Source organism: Quercus robur, chromosome 2 (genome assembly GCF_932294415.1).
Source record: "Quercus robur chromosome 2, dhQueRobu3.1, whole genome shotgun sequence".
In the NCBI taxonomy this organism is placed as follows: Eukaryota; Viridiplantae; Streptophyta; class Magnoliopsida; order Fagales; family Fagaceae; genus Quercus; species Quercus robur.
The window spans coordinates 51,263,243-51,284,497 of record NC_065535.1 but is presented as its reverse complement, the minus strand read 5'-3'; the positions used below and the strand labels follow the sequence as shown (position 1 = coordinate 51,284,497).

General features: G+C 37.3%; 1 protein-coding gene across 2 annotated transcripts in view; it reads left to right on the top strand.

The window, feature by feature from the left end:
• Positions 1 to 278: 278 nt before the first annotated feature.
• Positions 279 to 21,255, top strand: part of LOC126713917 (KH domain-containing protein At4g18375-like) — a 36,060-nt gene continuing 15,083 nt past the window's right edge. For both annotated transcript variants that reach the window (XM_050413875.1, XM_050413874.1), the window contains exons 1-2: positions 279 to 444; positions 2,365 to 3,031. In XM_050413875.1, coding sequence (XP_050269832.1) covers positions 2,402 to 3,031 — 630 coding nt within the window. In that variant the 5' untranslated portion in view covers positions 279 to 444; positions 2,365 to 2,401. The remainder of the gene's footprint in view (positions 445 to 2,364; positions 3,032 to 21,255) is intronic.

Here is a 21,255-nt window from a genome sequence, read left to right as displayed (position 1 = left end):
AATGATAGAATAATAGAATCGATTTTTATCTTCCCTTTTTTAGCTAATTGTCAATCACTAACATTACATTGTTTTCAGCATAAGATGCACCACTCTATCAAAAAAGAAAAAAAGAAAAAAGAAAAAGAAAAAATCATAAGATGCTCCACGACCCAATCGTCTTTGAACCGAATAGCCTGTAAAACCTTTTTCCATTATAGGCCGAGCTTAAGCCCATAAACACAAATTGGCCCTTTCTACAACACTTTCCAAAATTGGTTACTCACAAAAGCCCATACCCATCTCCACAAACCAAACAATATTCAAAGCAAAGTAGAAAAAAGCAGCAGCAAAAAGCCCCATTACTGTCTCTCTCTCTCTCTCTCTCTCTCCGCCATTCGACTTAGCAGTCAGCACAGCGGCAAATCACTCTGATGTAACACTCTCTCTCTCTCTCAGTCTCTGGTACGTACTCTTCTCTTTCCCTCTCTCATTTCAACTACCTCCAAACCCCTAATTTTCTCTTCCACTTATTCCTTTTCTTTATTCCTAATTTTCTTATTGCGAAAATGGATTATCGAAAACCTAGACCTAATTGCTTATATAACTCAATAATTAAAGACAAATGCGAACTTTTTCTACTAAGAGATGCGTTAATTTCGAGCGGAACTTCGAAAATTATGCTTCATTTTGCTTTTTAATATTTGCTTTCAATTCGCATTGTAATATTCGAATGTGATTGTGTTGTAATATTAAGCTAAGAGAATAATTCGAATTTAAATCAGCTCGGTAACGAGTAATTAATATGTACTATATACAGTATTGCTTTTTTTTTTTTTTTTTTAAATAGTAAGTATTAGAAGCTTCTGTGATTTCTAGAGCTTGAGTTTTATTTGAATTAAGGGGTTTGTACTGTGTTATGGAGTGTGGGATTGAGAAATGTTAAGCTGAGGAAATGTTTATGTGCCTTTTAGATTGAATTGTTTGGGGGTTTGGTTGGTGATTTAGTTGGATTTTGTTCAGAGAGTAAAACCTTAGGATATGGGTTCATTTGAAGTGTTCTATTTGCAAAACGGTTTGGTTAGTTTTGTAGGAGTAGTAGAATTTGTAACCTAAATTGAGATTGAATTGTGTTTGCTTTTGGGTTGGTGCTTCAATTGGTCCTTGTTCAGAGACTAAAATCGTAGGATGCGGGCTCGTTGGAAGTGTTTTATTCTAAGTTGGGTCGGGGTGTACATGGCTGTGGTTTATGGAGAGGCATCCGAATGGGTTGGGAGGCTTTCAGCCAATATACTTGGTTTGAGATTGGGGTGGGGAATAGAGTAAAATTCTGGCAAGATTGTTGGTGTGGGGACCAACCATCTCAACTGTCTTTCCCTGTTTTGTATGAGATTGCCATTAATAGAGAGGCTTCAATAGAATTTTTCTTGGCTAGGCAGGGGAAGGGGGAGAGGCAGACTTGGGATGTACGTTTTACTTGGAATCTGAATGATTGGGAGTTGGATTTAGTAGTGGATCTCTTTCATATTTTGGAATCCAATACACCTTCAATGGATAATGAGGATCACATGAAATGGAAGTTGAAGAAGAATGGAGATTTTGATATCCGTTCACTTTATTATGAGTTGCGAGTTCCCCTCTCCATTGTCTTTCCTTGGAAAGTTATTTGGAAAGTTAAGGCCCCTTGGCGAGTTTCCTTTTTTTTTTTGGGTTGTAGCTTGGAATAAGATACTCATGGGTGATTATTTGAGAAGTATGGGTTTTGATTTTGTTGATTGGTGTGTTATGTGTTATTGTTGTGGGGAAGCATTCTTTAGACATTTGGAATTTATTTCCATTGTGTTTGATGTGGTGTATTTGGAGGGGGTAATAGGTGGACGTTTGAGAATGTGGATAGTTCGGATAACCTGCTGATTCTTTTAGTGGTCCTTTGTTTGACTGGTCCCGAGCTTGGGGACTCACATCTAGTGAATCCCTCCCTCTGTTTATTAGTTCTCTTCTCTCTTGTAATTAAGTTTTAGTCTTTTGTATATATATATCATTCTTACTTATCAAAAAAAGAAAAAGAAATCTTGCTTGGTGATTTTAGCTATATTGGTATGTAGAACTTAAAACAGAATTCAATGAAGACTGCTACTTGTGTTAGTCAAAGTTGTGTTGATGTCAGTTTCCAAATGTTGGAAAATATGTGTTTCAAATTTCAATTCTTTGTTTTCCTGCCTTTTGGGTTGTAATTTTGTGTTTGTTGGAAGTGATATCCTCTTTAGTGTTGGTGGTCATTTTATTTTAGAGAGCTTATTGTAGTGCTGGATAAAAATTGTATATGGTGCCTTATTAATTTATCAAATTTCTAATGATCACAATAACTCTTTGGTGGGTTTTTAGGTATTGAATGTAGTTTAGTATCAACTCTTTTGATAGTATGGATGGGAACAAGCGAAATTTTTTCAATAAACGCCCCAACATCCAATTTAAGAAGAAAGGAAATAACAGGAAAGGTAAATGGAATAATTCAAGCCGTGAACAGTCTTTAGGGAATTCTGAGTCTGTTGACACCGTCTACCGTATACTTTGCCCCTCTAAAAAAATTGGTGGTGTTATTGGGAAAGGTGGCAGCATAGTTAGAGCCCTAAGAGAAGAGACACAGGCGAAGATTACAGTTGCTGATTCTGTTGCTGGAGCTGATGAGAGAGTAATTATTATCTATAGTTCTCCTAACAAACTTTCAAGGAACCAAAATGATGAAGAAGATTCAGCTGGGGAGAATGAGTTGGAGCCCATGGAGCCTCATTGTGCAGCCCAGGATGCTCTCTTAAAAGTTCATGACAGGATTATTGAGGAAGATCTCTTTGGTGGAATGACATTTGAAGATGATAATGAGAACAATGTTGTCACTACACGACTTCTAGTTCCAAATTTCATGGTAGGATGTCTTCTTGGAAAACGTGGAGATGTTATTCAAAGATTGCGAAGTGAGACAGGTGCAAATATTCGTGTTCTTTCTGCAGATCATCTTCCTACATGTGCTATGAGCACTGATGAATTGGTACAGGTAATATTTCTATTGTTTGATTCTTTTATTTCATATTATTCCTGCTCTGCTTTTAGCATATGAAACAATTTTTCTGCACCAGAATTTCATAGTAAGCATGCTCTTATTTTACCTTTAAAGTTGTTTTTTTAATTGGTTGGAATTGAGGCTTGATTGAAGGATATGATTGTATCCATATCTCCCCTACAAGCACACCACTTTGCTGAGCCTCAATTAAGGCTTGGTTCGACTTAACTAATAATACCTTTCTTCTGCAACCCCCCACCCCTTCCTTCTTTTTTTTTTATTTTAATTTTTTAAATTTAAATTTGAAATGGAGTGGTTTGGCTTGATGATCACTTCCTGTTTTCTGCATTTGAGGTGTTTGTCTTAACAAAGCGAGTATTATAGGCTTTTCTTATGCTTGGGAATTTGTAGCAGTTACTAGAGATATTTTGCCTTAATGTGCATGCTGATTTTCTCTTAAGTTATGACATGATTACCTAAATAGAAACAACCTTTAATATTGGGAGTCAAATGAATGTACTAGAGCCATTGCATTTGGTTTCAGAATTACTGTCAATAGTCAATTCTTGGCATTGTTTTCATTTACAAGGTTCTTAAAACCGGACCGGACTTGGCGGTTCAATCAGTTTGATTGTGAACCAGCCGGTAGTCTGGTCTGGTTATGCATATGACTGAAAAATTAAAAAAAAAGGTCCAGAAATAATTGGTAATCACTAGGTCAACCAACAAAACCAAGAACTAGAGTGGTTAAGCCAGTTCTAGTTAATGATTGAAAGCGACAGAAAAAGGTGTTGAGCTCAACAGCAATGACACCCGAAATGCTTGCAATGATGTTGATCTATGTAGCACGGGTGCGTTTCGGGACTCGGGTGCGGGTGCGGGTGCGGGACTCGGCAATTTTTGAAAAAGGTGGGTGCGGGTGCGGCGGGACTCGGCGATTAAAAAATTATTAAAAATATTTTTATTTATATTTTTAATATATTGCTAAGCATACTTTTTTACATTATACAAATATATACCAAATTTAAGAGCAATAAACAATAGTAGATAATAACTAAAACATGATGTTTATAAATTAAACATAACCCACAAGATTGAAACTAATGAAAAAGAGGCAGAGAGCTAATGAGAGTGAGAAACGAGTGAGTAGGGTTTAGTATTTAGATTAAACGGTGCGTTCTGTGTGTGTGTGTTTTTTTTTTTTTTTTTTTAAATTTCGGCCGTTTCGGCCTGAATCGGCCGTTTCGGCCGATATCGGCCTGAATCGGCCGTTTCGGCCGATATCGGCCTGAATCGGCCGTTTCGGCCGATATCGGCCTGAATCGGCCGTTTCGGCCGATATCTGCCGATACGGCCCGAGTCGGCCCGAGTCGGAGCCGCATCGGCGCGAGTCGGCGCGAGTCGGCTGAGATCTCGAGCTTGCCACGTGGAAGGACTCGGTCGGACGCTGCTGGACGCGCGGGCAACGGCGTCCCTCGCGCGTCGCCGCGTCCGGCCGCGTCCGACGCGGGTGCGGCACCTCTGGTGCCGCGTCCGTGCTTCATAGATGTTGATATGGACTTGGAAGGTTTGAGCTCACCAGGAATCTCCCCTAAAGGTTGTTGCAACGGTTAACTTTGGAAGCTCACTGTTGTCTCAATGATGGAGGCTAAAGGTTTTCATTGTGTGGATGGAGGCCAACGGCTTGAGAGGGTTTGGATGGGTGACTGCAAAAATCAGGCTTGAAGCCTTTGTGGTTGTGTAAGGGGTTGCCTTTGAGAAAGTTTGCTTACCTCTTTTTATTTATTTATAATTTTTTTTTTTGGGCCTTTGTATTGATAGGTGAAGAGAATATATGCATTTATTACACAAAGAAAAGGAATGGTCCACTTGCATTGCATCTAATTTGGCACCCTTTATTTTAGAATTAGTTTCTACAAGAAAAGCCTATTATTCCTATTAAGTTGAGGGCAGTTCAATTAAATCCTTTATTTTCAATTACAATGTAAAAAAAGGATAAAGGGAAAAAAATGGTTATAAATTATTATTATTTTTGTAATGTTAATTTGATTTTTTTTTTAGACTTAATTATAAGTTATGAAACCTCATTCAAAACTGTTTATATATATTTTTTTGATTTTTTTTTTTGTAAATATTATGAGTTATTAATATTATACATTTATTTTAATAATTTCTATATTTGTATAATTATTGATTTTATTATTTATGACATTACCAGTTCAACCATCGATTTGACCTTGGTTGGACTAGAAAACTAGAGACTAGTCTCCTTTCCTGTTCTCTATCCACTTTGGTTTCTAAAACCATTTTCATTTGATTGTGTGGTTTTTTTTTTTTTGTTGTTGATAATGCAATAGTTAGGGGATGGGGGATTTTAAATCTAGATGTCAAAGTTGCGAGTTTAGCTATAAGGCTCTTGGCCATTTGATTATGTGTTCTAGGTTGAGTATGTTTGTAAGTCACATATATAGGCATTGAGTAATGCTATGTCCATAACATTTTCATAACACTTTCACAACAAATTTTAAGTGGCAGGTTGTTACAAGGTGTTATTGGTGGGGCAAAAAGTAATTCTAATGATAGATTCAAATTATAACTAATAATAGCTAACCACTTATGATTTATTGTGAAAATGTTGTGAAAATGTTGTGGATGTAACCCTTCTCACAGGCATCACACCTAAACTTCCTAAGCATTAGACCTAGGGTTCCTTGGCATCAAACCTTGGAGAAGGTTGCATAACACAAACCAATCACAAGCTTCATAGCTTCTCTAATAATTTGAAAACTTTACTATTATTCTAAATAGAAAAGCGTTACACCCCTTTAAATAGAAGACTAATAGCTATTCCTAGTTGAAATTGGACTTTATTTAAAACTCCTAATAAGACTTTGAGTTGGACTCCTTGGGCTTTAATACTAAACCCAAACTAAATTACTAAAGTTAAATGAAACCAAAATAAGAACCAATGGACTATTAGCACAGCCCATCCTAGAAATTATGAAATTACAAAATTGCTCCTACCACTTAAAAAATAAGTAAAATTGACATTGACCCACTGCCTTCATCAGATTGTTTGCTGATTTGGCTTCTTGATTGTACTAAAATGTGTTGCAAAGTTCCATTCTTGATAGTGGGGTCCTTAACTTGGATTCTTTTGTGCAAGTCCAAAAAAGTATTTTGATTCAGTTTTGGGTGATGAGGGTGTTATGACTCGCGAGGCTTGTCAAGACACCTGTGTCGATCAAGATAGGAGTTGCATGAAGTTTGGGGACACTTGAGACATGCGGAGCTGCTGGATAAGTGCTGAAGAGTTGGCCAATTTCCTTATTTCAGTAGGAGTGTTTAGTGATTGAGTTTATCAATAATAGTTTTTAGTTTTATTTTTTTTTAATTTTTAATTTTTATAAATAACAAAATATTTTATTAAAAAAGAAGCCAACTTGAGACATTGGGGATTTACTGTGGGGGCAAAAATCAAGAACCAAAATTATAATGATTAAGTAAAACAAGAATGGAAAAACTAGTAAAATGCAATAGAGCCACACTCCAAACAAGGAGAGTATGGCAGACAAAAAACTTAATCTCTAACAAGGACCATTCACATCCCTTAAAACATCTAGCATTCCTCTCACTCCAAATACACCAAATCAAACAATGCGGCACAAGTCTCCAATAGCCTATATTGCGATGACACCCAAACTTACCTAGCCAAGATTCAAACAACTCAATTACCTTATGTGGCATAACCTAGTGAATTCCAAACAAACAAAACGCCAAAGACCACAACTCAGATGCTATGGGGGAAATGAAGAAGAAGATGATCCATCGACTCCCCACACCTCTTACACACATAACACCAATCAAGAACAATAATACGCCTTTTGTGAAGGTTATCTGTTGTAAGAATTTTACCTAAGGAAGCAGACCATGAGAAAAAAGCTATCCTTGGAGGAACCTTCGATTGCCACACCATTATCCAAGGGAAAGAGTAAGAGTAGGAGGGTAGAAAGAAAGATAAAATCCTCAACCTCAAAACCTCTACTCCTAGTTGGTTTTCAACAAAATTTGTTTGGGTCAACCCCCCCCACCCCCCCCCTCTCTCACAGTCAAAGAGTAGACAATGGCCATAAATTGATCAAAAGATTCTTGCTCCCAATCCTGAGGTGGCCGACGAAATCAAACATCCCAATGAATCCTCCCACTAGACCAACCCATAACCTTCGCCACTGAAGCATCCCTTGCCCTACTAAGACAGTAAAGTTTTGGAAAAGCCTTATTGAGGGTACAATCCCCACACCGCACATGCTTCCAAAACTTCACTCTAATACCATCACCCACCTCATATTGTAGGAGTTTAGAAAAGATCAACCAGCCACTTCTAATAAACCTCTAGAGGCTAACACCATACGCACTTGTCTCCTTTTTCGTGCACCAACCACCCCATTAGTCTTATTACATTCTATAGCAGTGTAATGTGAATGAATGTCTACAACCACATGTTAAAATATTTTAGGTAATTATTAATAAAAAAAAAAGTCTTTTCGGAAGTGGATAGGATAGGTGATATTATCACTGAATTTCATTATTATTAGATTTTATTTCAATTATTGGTACTCTGATAGGTGATATTACCACTAAATTTCATTATTATCAGATTGTATTTCAATTATTGGTACTCTTATTTAAGTAGTGGAAAATGAATAATAAGACAAGCAAAATTAAAATCTCTCTCTCTCTCTCTCTCTCGCGTTCTTGGAGGTTAGTCACCTTGAATTTGACTAAATTTCTGTTAGTCCATTAAGTGTGCGTTTGCGTAGTGGCAGCGGTGCGCGTTTTGCATTTTTTCCCTGGGCCCCACGAACTATTCACGGACCAGTAAGTACGGAAAAACACAGCAATAACTTTAAAACTGGGTCCTACGGGCATTATTCATAGTTTAAAAGTTATTTTGCTTCAATGTTTTCAGCAATAAACGGTATCCAAATAGACCCTAAATACAATTAGATTACGTCATTTTGTATTAGACTGTCAATCTGAAATGACTTAATCTGCTGCATCTCATCTAAGATCCATGGAGGTACCAAGATTCAAAGGAAGAGATGCTTTTTGGTGTATTCTTAAGGTTAATGAATTCCTTGTTCTCCACAACACCTCACTAGACCGCATGATTTTCATTGCTTAGCGTGGTTTCAAAACATGGAGGCATCAAGCTTTTCCACAAATTGGGTGGAGTTCATAGGAGCCTTACAATATCGGTTCTAAACATCATTCAAAACTCTTATCCAACCACTCAAGTGTCAGTGATCAAGGGACCTCGAAGATGCATGAGCCAACAACTCCAACGATTCAAGAGTCCAATGAGTTCTTGGAGATCAATGAACAAACAATCATTCTAAAATTCAATGAAGGTTTGGACATTGTCGAACAAATGAAAACTCAAGAATCTTAGGCAAGTTTGAAGTTCTTTTGGGAGTTCATCTAAGGATGGTTGATCAATGTAGGTCAAATAATCTTGAACTCAAAACCCCTGCCAAAATTGGGTGTAGTAACAAAGAGATCAAAATGTCACTAAAGTATGGGTCTATTAGAAGATTGCCTTTGATGAAGAAGCATGTGGAATACATATCCACAATCGGTAACAACAACACAATATTGAGGACAAGATTGTTCTAAGGGGAGAGGAATGTTATGACCCAAGGCTTGTTAGTAGGACACGTGTGGATCGAGATGAGTTCCATGAAGTTTGGGGAAACTTGAGACATGTAGAGCTTCTTGGTAAGTGTTGAAGATTTGGCTCATTTCCTTAGTTTAGTAGGAATGTTTAGTGATAGAGTTTATCAATAAGTCTCCCTAGTTTTTAGGAAAATGATATGGTAGGTGATGTTATCAATTGTTTCATTTGTTTTAGTTGCATTTCATTATTATTAGACTGTATTCAATTATTGGTACTGTTATTTAAAGTAGTGGAAGATGAATAAGAAGAAAAGCTTAATTACTTTTTTTTTGATAAGTAATTCAATTTTTATTGCTATTGAAAAATAGTCACCCAAGTATCCAGGGAGTATATAGTTGGGGACCATACAATCAATCACACAAATTATATGAATCTATCAAATCAGCAATGGACCATAAACACTGACTATGCAAAACTGACATCCAATCCAACAAAGTTCTAAAAAAAAATAAAATTTGAGATCAGACATAGTTCTTTTTGTGTTTTAGAAACTCCTATTGTTCCTCTTCCTCCGTATACTACTATACATCACATCAAGCAATGCGGAGCAGCCATCCACAAATGACCATTCTGATGATGGCAAAAATGACCTGGCCAACAAGCTAACATCTCAACAGCTTAATCACCATCAATCTCAATCTCTCTCTCTCTCTCTCATTCTTGGAGGTTAGTCACCTCGAATCTGACCAAATTTCTATTTAGTCCATTAAATACAATCGGGTTACATCATTTTAGTGCTATGACCCAATTCTGTCAGGACAACCTAGGGGCGGATATGGATTTGCAATGTTGCATGAATAGCATGGACTCAATGATGGATTGCATGGATTTACACGTTGGCACCCAAATTGGATAAAGCCAAAGCTATGCTTGACTGTTTAAGTGCTTGGCTGGTTCTCCTTTTGCTGTAGGATTGTTTAGTTGTTAGTTGATAAGATTTGTCAATAACGAGATAGGAGATAAAGATTTAAATTATTGTCAGTAGCTATTACAATGTCAAACAAAAAAACAAAGCAAGTCTTGGAACTCAAAAATAGAAATTAAAATGTGTAAAAACCCTACATGCAAGACTAATCAAACAAATATTTTTACTCATATAAAAAAAAATCAGTAGCTATTTCATTCTATCGTGTCAGTATTTATTTATTTTTATCAGGCTTTGGCTTCTCGTGATCGTGGTCGCCTTTATAGATCGTTATCAATGATTAGGTCCATTGTGATCGAGACCTGGAAGCATACCCCTCATTAAGGGCTGCTCTTCCAGCTTCTGGTACATAGGCATGGATAGATCCATCCATTAAAGCTAGGGTAGATGCTTCATAAGTTGACAAGTTTGAGCATCAGCTTACCTTTGCTGGTTCCAGCGGCTAGTCTGGGAGGCCCTTATTTATATAGGTTTGAATCTATCTTCCTTGTGTACAATTCCATCTTTGAAGATGAAGTAAGCCAAGTTCTGGAAGTGAAGGTGCTTTCGGTAAGTGGTAGAGGGAACAGAGAATTCCTTGTTCAGTTGTTTCTGTCCATCAGTTCTTGGGAGGGGTTGGGGCTATGTTATTTAAGGAGGAGGATGGATGAATGAAGATGACCAAGAAGAATTTTAACAATTTCTCTCTCCCTCTCACTCTCAAGTCATTGGAGGCTAGTTCTGGATTGGAGGTGACTAGCCTCCAAGAATGAGAGAGAGAGAGAGTAATTTTGCTGTTCTTCTTATTCATTTTATACTGCTTTAAATAACAGTATCAAAAATTGAAACTCTAATAATAATGAAATGCAATTGAAACAGATGAAACAATTGGTAACATCACTTATCCTATCTTCTTCCTAAAAACTAGGAAGTTTTCTTGATAAACTCTATTGCTAAACATCCCTACTAAACTAAGGAAACCGGCCAAGTCTTCAACACTTCTAATCTAGTAGCATTGCACGTCTAAAGCTAAGAGGCACACGTACGAGTATGGGTACGGTATGATATGGGATACGCCAATATGGCAATTCTTGAAACACTAGGATACGATACGGCGGGGATACATGTATTAATTAATTATTTAATATATTTTTTATATATTGTTAAGCATTTATTTTTCATATATTGTTAAGCATATATCAATTTAAGAGCAATAATGGATAATAAAGTGAAACTGTGGCATTAAATGATGTTTAGAATACAAACCAAGATCCAAAAGAGTAAATAAAAGATAGCTAGATAAGTGTTTAAACTTTGAATCCAATATATAAAAAATGTAAATAAAAATTCTTACAAGTTTGGGCTCTCTCACTATTGAGGGGTTGGGTTACAACTGTATCCGAGTGGTATCATGGACGGATCGACATCTTTTTTTTTTTCCTAAAAGAAAAGAAAAGAAAAGAAAAGAAAAGAAAAGAAATAGTTGGGACACGCATGTAGAAGTATCCTAGAGGTATCTAATATGATATGTATTGGATATTGGTACTTAAACAAAAATGGAGTATCCATGCTTCCTAGGTCTCAAATGTCCCCAAATTTAATGGAACTCTTAACTTGATCCTTACCTGAAATTGAATCAAAATACATTTTTGGACTCACACATAAAGAATCCAACTTAAGGACCCTACTATCAAGAATGGAACCTTGCAATGACAACACATTTTAATACAATCACAATGTCAATTCAGGAGACAATCTGGGACACAATATGAGAAATCTCTTTCTGGTTTGGCTGACGGAAAACCAGAAGAAAACTTGAGATAAAATGGCCATGAGGCACTAGTTTGTCCACATCAGAAAACCAAAAAGTTGTTCCATCTTTATTTCTTGTTTATATTAGAAAAGGAAAAATTTAAAATTAAAATATCTCTTTGCACACCATCCCCACCACTATTCCAAGAGCCCCAAATCCACCACCTGTTGATGCAGTCATGGAAGATTGATTTGCTACTGCTTTGTAAATTATGGGGTCCATGTGTAAAGTGCAATTGAAGTAAAATTTGTTTGGTTTTAAAGGTCTACTTATGAGTCTTTTAGGATTCAAAGTTTTTTATTGAATAAGGTATGGTCAATGTTATATTTAGGGGCAAATCTGTAATTTCTGTGAATTAAGGGTGTTTTGGCAATTTAGTTGAGTTTGTGTGTTCTTTTCTCCCTTTCTCTTCTCTCTTTTCTTCTTATTCTTCTTCTTCATCTCCTCTTTCTTGTTGTTCTGTTCACGGGTACTGATCATACAGCCCCTGAACACCATAAAAAACCCCTTCATTTAGCTGTTAAAGCTGAATTAAATTGGAGGGCTGAGGTGAACAAGACACATGTGGCTTAAAAAGTTTGGGGGTGAAAGGTTTAAGAGAGTTGAAGGGGTTGTTTAGTTCTATTAATTATGGCTCTACCTTTGCTAGGCGAAGTGGTATTAATAGGGATCGGTTCTCTCTGTTGCTCAATGAATTTGAGGTTACTTTCTTGGAATGTCAAAGGGCTGAATGAAGTTGAAAAGAGGCTTCAAATTCGTAATTTGTTGTGATCTTGGAAGGCTGATATTGTGTGTTTGCAGGAGACCAAACTAGAATGGATTACTAGAGATATGTTCGAAGTATATGGTGTTGTCCATACGTAGATTGGTTGTACCTGGGTTCTGAAGGTGTTTCTGGAGACATTTTATTGATGTGGGATAGAAGGGTTGTGGAAAAAGTGGAGGAAGTGGTGGGCCATTTTTCGGTTTCATGCAAGTTTAAAAATGTTGGTGACCAATTTGAGTGGGCTTTTACAGGCGTATATGGGCCAAATTTGAACAAAAGGCGTAGGTTGATGCAAGGTAGTCAAAGGCGCCCTTAAGGCGCCAAGGCCTTGTATCGCTCGAGGCGACGAGGCGCCAAAAAGGGGCTAGCCCGAGTGAAGCGAGGTGCCAAATTCTAAATATTGTTATTTTACATATACGGTTCCAATCTAATGTATTTGATGTATAAGAATATTATATAAACAAATCTAACGCCATTTCTAATGGATAGGAGCTGGTCTATAAAACTAGTTTGTGGGTTTGAATCCCAACTAAAAAATTAGTCTCCATCCAAATATCAACAGTCAACTAGGTCTAGATAATTATCAAATATCAACTAAGTCTAAATATTAACCATAAATCACCATTTAAAAATTAGTCTCCATCCAAATATCAACTAAATCTGAATATTAAGCTAAAATATTGTTCATAACTTCATATTAGAAAGAAGAAAACTCCTAAAAAAACATTGAAGATTGAATTTCATGACTATCCATGACAAAACAAAAACATTTGAAGATTGAACATTCTGTAGCCTATTTAATAGCCTGAATGTGGTTGTTAATTTTAATCTAAAGGTCATCATCAGACTCTTCACTCAAGTTTCCATCACTTGAACCAGATTTATAACCATCAGCATTCTCTTCCTCGGTCTCATCAGAATCAACATCTTCCTCTTCAATATTTGGTTGTGATGTTGAGGCCTTTGAGCTTGCCCTTGATTTTGTTTGGAATCTAGTATTCTTCTTGGTTCTCCAACACCAGCAGCTCTTGCCACTACACCCCATGACAAACCATCATCATCATCATCAAAAACCAACTCATCTTCAACATTCATAGATGGTTCAGCACCCATTTCCCCCAACAACCATTCATTACTTTCATCTATATCATCTAAGGAGATGGGATCAATAACATCACGCTTATCATATCATGCCTTCATCCTTTGATTATACTTCACAAAGACCAGATCATTTAGTCGTTTTTGTGCAAGTCTATTCCTTCTTTTTGTGTGAATCTACAAGCATTTATGAAAACGAAGTATTAGACTAGGAATTTTCAATGAAATAAAGTAGCTCATCAAAGGATAAAATCTACTTATTATACTTAAAAACTCACCTGCTCAAACACACTCCAATTGCGCTCACAACCACGTGCACTACAAGTCAAGCTTAAGATTTTTATAGCTAATTGTTGCAAATTCGGAGTTGAGCTCCTATACAAACTCCACCATTCAGCTATGTTAAAAAAATAAGTATGAGTAATGATATATGATATATCATAGAAGTCAGATTTTTTATTTGTAAAAAGTGCCACTGTTCTAGTCATTATAAGTTAGATATAAATGCTTTCTTACTTGGAGCCCTTGTCTTTCTTGATCTTAAAGCCAATTGAATGCCAAAGAGGCCTTCAACTTTCTTATACATGGGTAGCTTAGCAATGATCTTGTCCTGAATTTCAGTACTAGGAACTAGTCTTTTTATACAAGCTTACAATCCTGCTGTAATTTCATGATTTGTTGCTATGTCAGGATCGAAATAGAAATACTCTGGATTCAAGAAATGACCCACTGCATGCAGAGGCCGATGTAATTGACATTCCCATCTCTCATCAATGATTTTAAAAATATCTGAATAACTTTCTTCATTCTCATTAAAAACTTTTATAATAGCTTCTTTGGCCCTATCCATTGCCTTATATATGTAACCTATAGCTGGTTTTCTGTCATTATCAACAAGGTGAAGAACTCGAACAAGAGGGCCCATAACTTTAAGAATGTAAACTATAGTATTCCAAAAAGAAGGCATCAAAATCATTTCTACTACTCGTTTAGCATTTGCTTCTTTTGTCTATCTACTACGAACCCACTCCTCAGAAGTAAACATGGCCCTTAGGTTATGCTTTTGCTTATAAATGGATTTTATTGTATGATATGAAGTGCAAAACCTAGTTTTCCCAGCCCTAACCAGCTCTCTTTGGTTTTTGTATTCTCTCATCATATTTTACACACCCCCATGGTTGTAGATATATCCAGTCAATTGAATGGCCCTTTCCAAAGTTTTTGCAATTCTAGGAATTTTCCCAATGTCCTCCAATATAAGGTCAATGCAGTGTGTAGCACATGGAGTCCAATATAAATTTGACCTTTTTGCTTCCAACAACGTCCTAGCCAACACATAATTAGATCCATTATCTGATACTACTTGGACTACATTAGCCTCCCCAATCTGTTCTACAGATGCATCAAGTAATTTGAAAGTTTTTCCCTAGTTTTCATAAAAGATGATGCATCAATTGACTTCACAAACATGGTTCTAGATGGGCAATTCACCAAAAAGTTCATCAAGATCCTATTGGTTCTACTAGTCCACCAATCAGACATAATAGAACAGCCATATTTCCTCCAAGATTCCTTGTGATCACTCAATAACTCATTTGTGTAAGCCACCTCCTTTTTGAGAATTGGAACTCTTAACTCATGGTAACTAGGAGGCTTCATATTTGGACCATACTGCCCAATAGCTTCAACTGCCCATTTAAATTCATCTAAGCAAGCAACATTGAATGGTATACCGGCTAGATAAAATAGCCGGCCAATATATTGACAAACTTGTGCTCTTTTCTGTTGTCAAGTTTATCATTGATGTTAGTTTGCTTCATCTTACCATGTTTTCTAAGTGCAACCACTTTTTATGGCTTTAATGTTACAAAAGAATCCATGGGACCTTTCAATTTTTTAGACTTTGGCATTAATTTCACAGTTTTCACTTGGGTGCTACTGCCAACCCCTCTCTTACTAAAGTATGATTTTTTCCCTTTTTGGATAACTTTTACTTCCTCTACCTCATCATCATCTACATCCTCAGTTTCAATCATATTATCTATATCATCAAAATTAGGCATCTTGTCATAGTTCTCCTTCTCACTCCTCTTCTCTGCCATATACTGCGCAAGCTCTTCTCTAACATGATCAGGACATTTTAAACACTTTGTACTGTTTTTAAAATTCTCTACTTGATGCTGCTTTGCTTTATGTATCCTTCCCTTTGTGACTTTATTACAAAAGAGGCAAGTCACTGCATTTTTGTCTTCAACATTAGCTAAATAATTATATTTCCATCCCGGATCTTTTCTCCTCCCATTATCTGAAGCCATTCTACATATTAAAAAATAAAACCCAATACAATACATTTAATAGGATTCTATATTAAGCTAGCTATGTATCATTTACTATGGTTTAAGCTCTAAAACTTGAGTGAAGTAATGAGTTTGAGAAAAAGGAAAAATATAGGAAAAGAAAATAAAGAAAAAGATAGGGGAGAGTTGCTATAAGACAGTTAGACTAGAGAAGGGTAAAGGAAAAAAAAAACTAGAGAAAAAACAGAGAAGGAAGAGTTGATGGAGATAGTCAGGGTCCAAGAGAGAAGGGTAAGGGGAAAAAAAAACCAAAGAAAAAAGAGAGAGGAGAGAGTTGCTGGAGACAGAGAGTCCAATAGAGAAGAGAAAAAGGGGAAAAAAAAAGAGAGGAGGGAGTTGCTGGAGACAAGGAGTCCAGAGAGAAGAGAAGAGAAGAGAAGGGGGGGGGGGGGGGGGGAAGCAAAGAAGAAATAGAGAGGAAAGCGTTGCATGCTCTGAAAGTGTGGACAAAATTACCAAGGCAGTGAGAGAGAACTCAGGAAAAAAAAAGTGTAAAAAAAAACTAAAAGAATTGGAAAATATTACCTGATGTTGGTTGACTGCTGGTAGCCACTGGCCCACTCTCTTCCAAACCCTAGAAGAAGACGAAATACCCGCTGCTTTGCTCTAAAAGTTGATGAAGAGGAGTTGTTCCCGAAATTTCTTATTGGGTCTTTTGTTTTATGCTTTTTTTTTATATTAATTTATTTGATATAGTGGGTGACAGCTCATCCCTATTGAGGTAATAGTTTTAAAACCAACCATGCACCCCTTTAAATTTACAAAACATGCCATTAGTGGCTTTAAATTGCAAAATTTACTCAGGCGCTTGCCTCTCACCTCTTGCCTAACAAAATATATTTGGGCAAGTGCCTAGGCTCTAGAGGTGAGCGCCTCAGTGCCTTTGAGGCGCTTTTCTGGCGCCTCGCCTTGCCTCGGCGCCTAGGCGAGCGCTCGGAACACCTTTGATGACACTAGGTTGATGTGGGAGGAACTAACCAGGCTGATTAGTTGGTGGGATTTGCCATGGTGCTTAGAAGGTGACTTTAATATAATCCGTTTCCCATCAGAGTGACTGGGGGCTGCTAGCTACTCTCAGGCTATGTATGGATTTTTTGACTTTATCCCTCTTCATGGGTTGATGGATATACCTATGGAAGAGGGTCTTTACACCTGGTCCAATACATCCTTAGCTTCTCGACTAGATCGGTTCCTTTTCTTTCCGCTTTTGGCAGATCACTTCACACAGTTTACACAAAAAAGGATGTCTATAGTACTTTCAGACCATTTTCCTATTTTGTTGGAATTCCTTTCCGTTTTGAAAATATGTGGTTGAGGGTAGAAAATTTTGTCGATAAAGTGAAGATGTGGTGGGCATCCTATTTGTTCCAAGGAACTCCAAGCTTTATACTAGCTAAGAAGTTGGTTGCCTTGAAGTTGGATTTAAAAAAGTGGAACAAGATGGAGTTGGCAATGTCACATAAAAGAAACAGGACCTTTGGAGCAAGTTGAATGTTTTGGATGCTAAAGAGGAGACACATAGATTAATAGCTGAGGAGAAGTTAGAACAAGTTAATCTTCGTACAGATATTGAAAAGTTGAGTCTTTTAGAAGAGATTAGTTGGAGATAATAGTCTAGGGTGTTGCAGTTGAAGGAAGGGGATGCCAATACTAGATTCTTTCATAGAATGGCGAATTCTAACAGAAAAAATAATGGTTTTGAAAGCCTAATGGTTAATGGTACCTTGTCTTCGAATCAGGGTATGATTGCAGACTGCATTACTCAATTCTTCATGAGTTTGTATTCTGAGCAGCAAGTTGATTGACCATTTCCAAATGTGTTGGTTTTTCCAATGATATCCGGCGATAATGCAGATTGGTTAGAGACCTTTTGAAGAGGTAGAAATTTTTGATGTCATTCAGAGTTTTCATGGTGATAAATCTCCTGGACTAGATGGCTTTCCAATGGCTTTTTTTAAAGCTTGCTGGGGGGATTGTGAAACCTGATCTTATGGCCATATTTCATCATTTTTTTGCTGAAGGTCAGTTTGAGAAAAGTTTAAACGCAACTTTTACTACTTTCATCCCTAAAAAACATGCAGCAAGTGAGATTAGGGATTTTCGGCCCATTAGTCTTGTTGGGGGGTTTTATAAAATTATTGCTAAAGTCTTGGCTAACCGACTCCGCACGGTTATGGGGGATATAATCTCAGCATCTTAGAATGCTTTTGTGAGGAATAGACAGATCCTTGACCCTGTTCTTATTGTTAATGAATGTCTTGACAGTAGATTGAAGTCTGGGGTGCCGGGGCTAATTTGTAAACTGGATGTTGAGAAGCTTTTGACCATGTAAACTAGAGTTTTCTTTTGCAGATGTTAGAAAGAAGTGGGTTCTGTGCCAAGTGGAGACAATTGATTTTCTTTTGTCTATCTATAGCCCGTTTCTCTATTTTGATTAATGGCTCTCCTGGTGGATTTTTTGGTAGCTCCAGAGGTTTGAGACAAGGTGATCCATTGTCTCCATTGTTTGTTTTGGTGATGGAATCTCTTGGAAGAATGCTGATAAAGCAGTTCATGAAGGACGCATGTCAGGATTTAGTGTGGGTAACTTGGAGGGAAGATCCTTGGTGGTGTCTCATTTCCTTTTTATGAATGACACTCTAATTTTTTGTGAAGCTGATCTAGAACAGATTTTGATTCTCCGTATGATTCTTATTTGGTTTGAGGCAATGTCGAGTCAAAAGATAAATCTGGGCAAGTCAAAATTGGTTTCGGTTGGAGTAGTGCATAATATTGACTTATTGCTGAATGTTCTTGGCTGCAAGCAGGGTACTCTTCCAATGAAATATTTGGGTCTTCCTTTGGGTGCTAAATTCAAGGATAAGACTATATGGAATCTGATTCTAGAGAAAATGGAGAGGAGATTGGCGGGTTGGAAACGCTTGTATTTATCCAAGGGAGGTAGAGTCACTCTAATCAAAAGCACCTTATCTAATTTACCCTCTTATTTTCTATCTTTATTTCCTACACTTGCTAGTGTGGCTAACCAAATTGAGAGGCTTCAGCAGAATTTATTATGGGGCGGTTTCGGTGATGAACCTAAAATTCATTTGGTTAAATGGGTTACTGTTTGTGCTCCTATTTCTTCGGGTGGCTTAGGGGTAAGGAAGATAAGACTTTTCAATGAAGCTTTATTTGGGAAGTGGCTATGGAGATTTGGGATTGAGAAGGATGCCCTTTGGAGACAAGTGATAGAGATATAATATGGATGTGTGTGTGTGTGTGTGTGGTTGGGGGGGGGGGGGGGGGGGGGCGGGTGTACTAGATTTGTAAATGGTCTTTATGGTGTTGGTTTAAGGAAAAGTATCAGTCAGAGATGGCCTTCTTTCTCACGCCATATTCTGTATGATATTGGTGATGGGTCTAGGGTGAAGTTTTGGCAAGACTGTTGGTATGGAGAGACATCTCTTGCTGTTAGCTATCCTGACATGTTCAGATTTTGCAGGAATAAGGAGGCTAGTGTGGCTGAGCTTATGAAGGCCTACAATGGAGTCCTCTTTTGGGATGTGAGCTTCTTTAGGGGTGTGCATGCTTGGGAATTAGAGGTTATGTTAGGCTTCATGGAAACCATATATGGTTCTTCAATAAGGGGGTTTGGTGAGGATAAGATGTGTTGGTTACCTAGCAAAGATAAAGGGTTCATGGTTAATGCTTATTATAGAATTTTAGTTGGCCCTACTATCTACGGTTTTCCTTGGAAAAGTATTTGGAAACAGAAGATTCCCTCTAGAGTAGCTTTCTTTGTTTGGACTGCTGCCTTAGGCAAATGCTTGATGATTGATAATTTACGAAAAAGGAAGGTGTGGATTTTGGATTGGTGCTACATGTGCAAGAATAATGGTGAATCGGTTGACCATCTCTTCCTTCACTGTCCTGTTGCTATGGATCTATGGTCTATGTTTTTGGGTTTATTTGGAGTAACTTGGGTTATGCCCTATGAAGCACGGGTGCGTTTCGGGACTCGGGTGCGGGTGCGGGTGCGGGACTCGGCAATTTTTGAAATAGTAGGGTGCGGGTGTTGGGGTGTTAGGGTGTTGGCAAGGCAGCTTTGGTCGTCATCAAAATGGTTATATATGGTCCATTGTTCCTCATTGTTTAATGTGGTGTCTTTAGAGGGAGAGAAATAGTAGATGTTTTGAAAATATTGAGAGATCTATTCCGGATCTCAAGCTTTTCTTTTTTTGAACTTTATTGGATTGGTTGTTTGCTTTGCAAAAACAATCATTCCCTTTTATTGATTTCCTAGATTCTTGCAATATTTGTATTTGATTTGTTGACCCCTTGTACACTCCTTGTGTACTAGGGTGTTCCTTTTTGATATCAATAAAACTTACTACTTATCAAAAAAAAAAAAAAGTTCCTTCTTTTAGCTATCAAACCCCTAAATCCATACATACTTTCTTCTACCAAATAGCAATCAAATAACTCATCAAACCACCTTATAATTCCAAACACAATCACATAACACTTTCTAAATCTTAGATCCTCAAATTCTCCATACTCTAAACCCACCACAGGCACATGTAGACAAATTCCTCAATTTGTCCTACGTCACCCTGGCCACGTATGCGATATTGAGGAATTCTCCATTTGCAAGGCGTTTCATACTTTCATTTCAGCATTATTGAGTAGGTGGTTTGATGGAGGAGCTCCTCAGTATTGTTGAGCCTAAGGAGTATCTTATGTAAGAAAGTTGGTGGATTATTATTGTGAGGGCTTTTGGAACAGTGGAAGGGTTTCATAGGTCTTGTTATGCAGGTATTGTGGAAATAAGGTGCTGGAAATTTTGGACATCAGTAACCAAAAAAAAAGGCTTGTGGTGGTGGGTTTGAGATGTTAATTTGGTGTGGGAAGGCTGGGATAACATGTAGAATTATAATTTGTGGATTGAGTGGGGATGACACGAAGCAAGGAATGTAGAAATTGGGTTACTGGCAATTGGGCACTCAACAGTGACGAGCAGTAACAGAAACATTTTTATTTTGTAGCTTGGCCTTTGTTGCAGGACATGTTCCTTGATGGAACAGTATTGGGCTTTGTATGATTTCTATTGCAATAGGGAGTGGATTCCTATGTGAGCTTGTAGTTACATAATGAAAGGGTGCAGAAAATTAGAAAAGGACAATAAAGTTATAGAGAAGAAGAGAACTTACAATAGCACATGATAAGTAACCTCAAGCTGTAAATCTCACTCCAATATGCACTAGATAAGAAAGATAATAACACTTATTTTTATAAAGCTTAGCCCTAATTATAAAGCTGCAAAGACTTAATTTAATTACTTAGGGCTAAAGTATGGTCACTTAACCCTGGACCAAAATAGCGTCTTAATCTGATTGAATCTCTCAATTGGGGTCAGATTCAAAGCCTTCTGAGCTCCTTTGCAGTAAACTTTTCTCAAGCCATTTTATGGTTGTTGAGTTTTTCATGCTGGTTCATCCTGCATGATAAGATTTAAAGGTTTTGGTGGAGTCTTAGTGAGTTGGCTATGTTACTTGATTGGT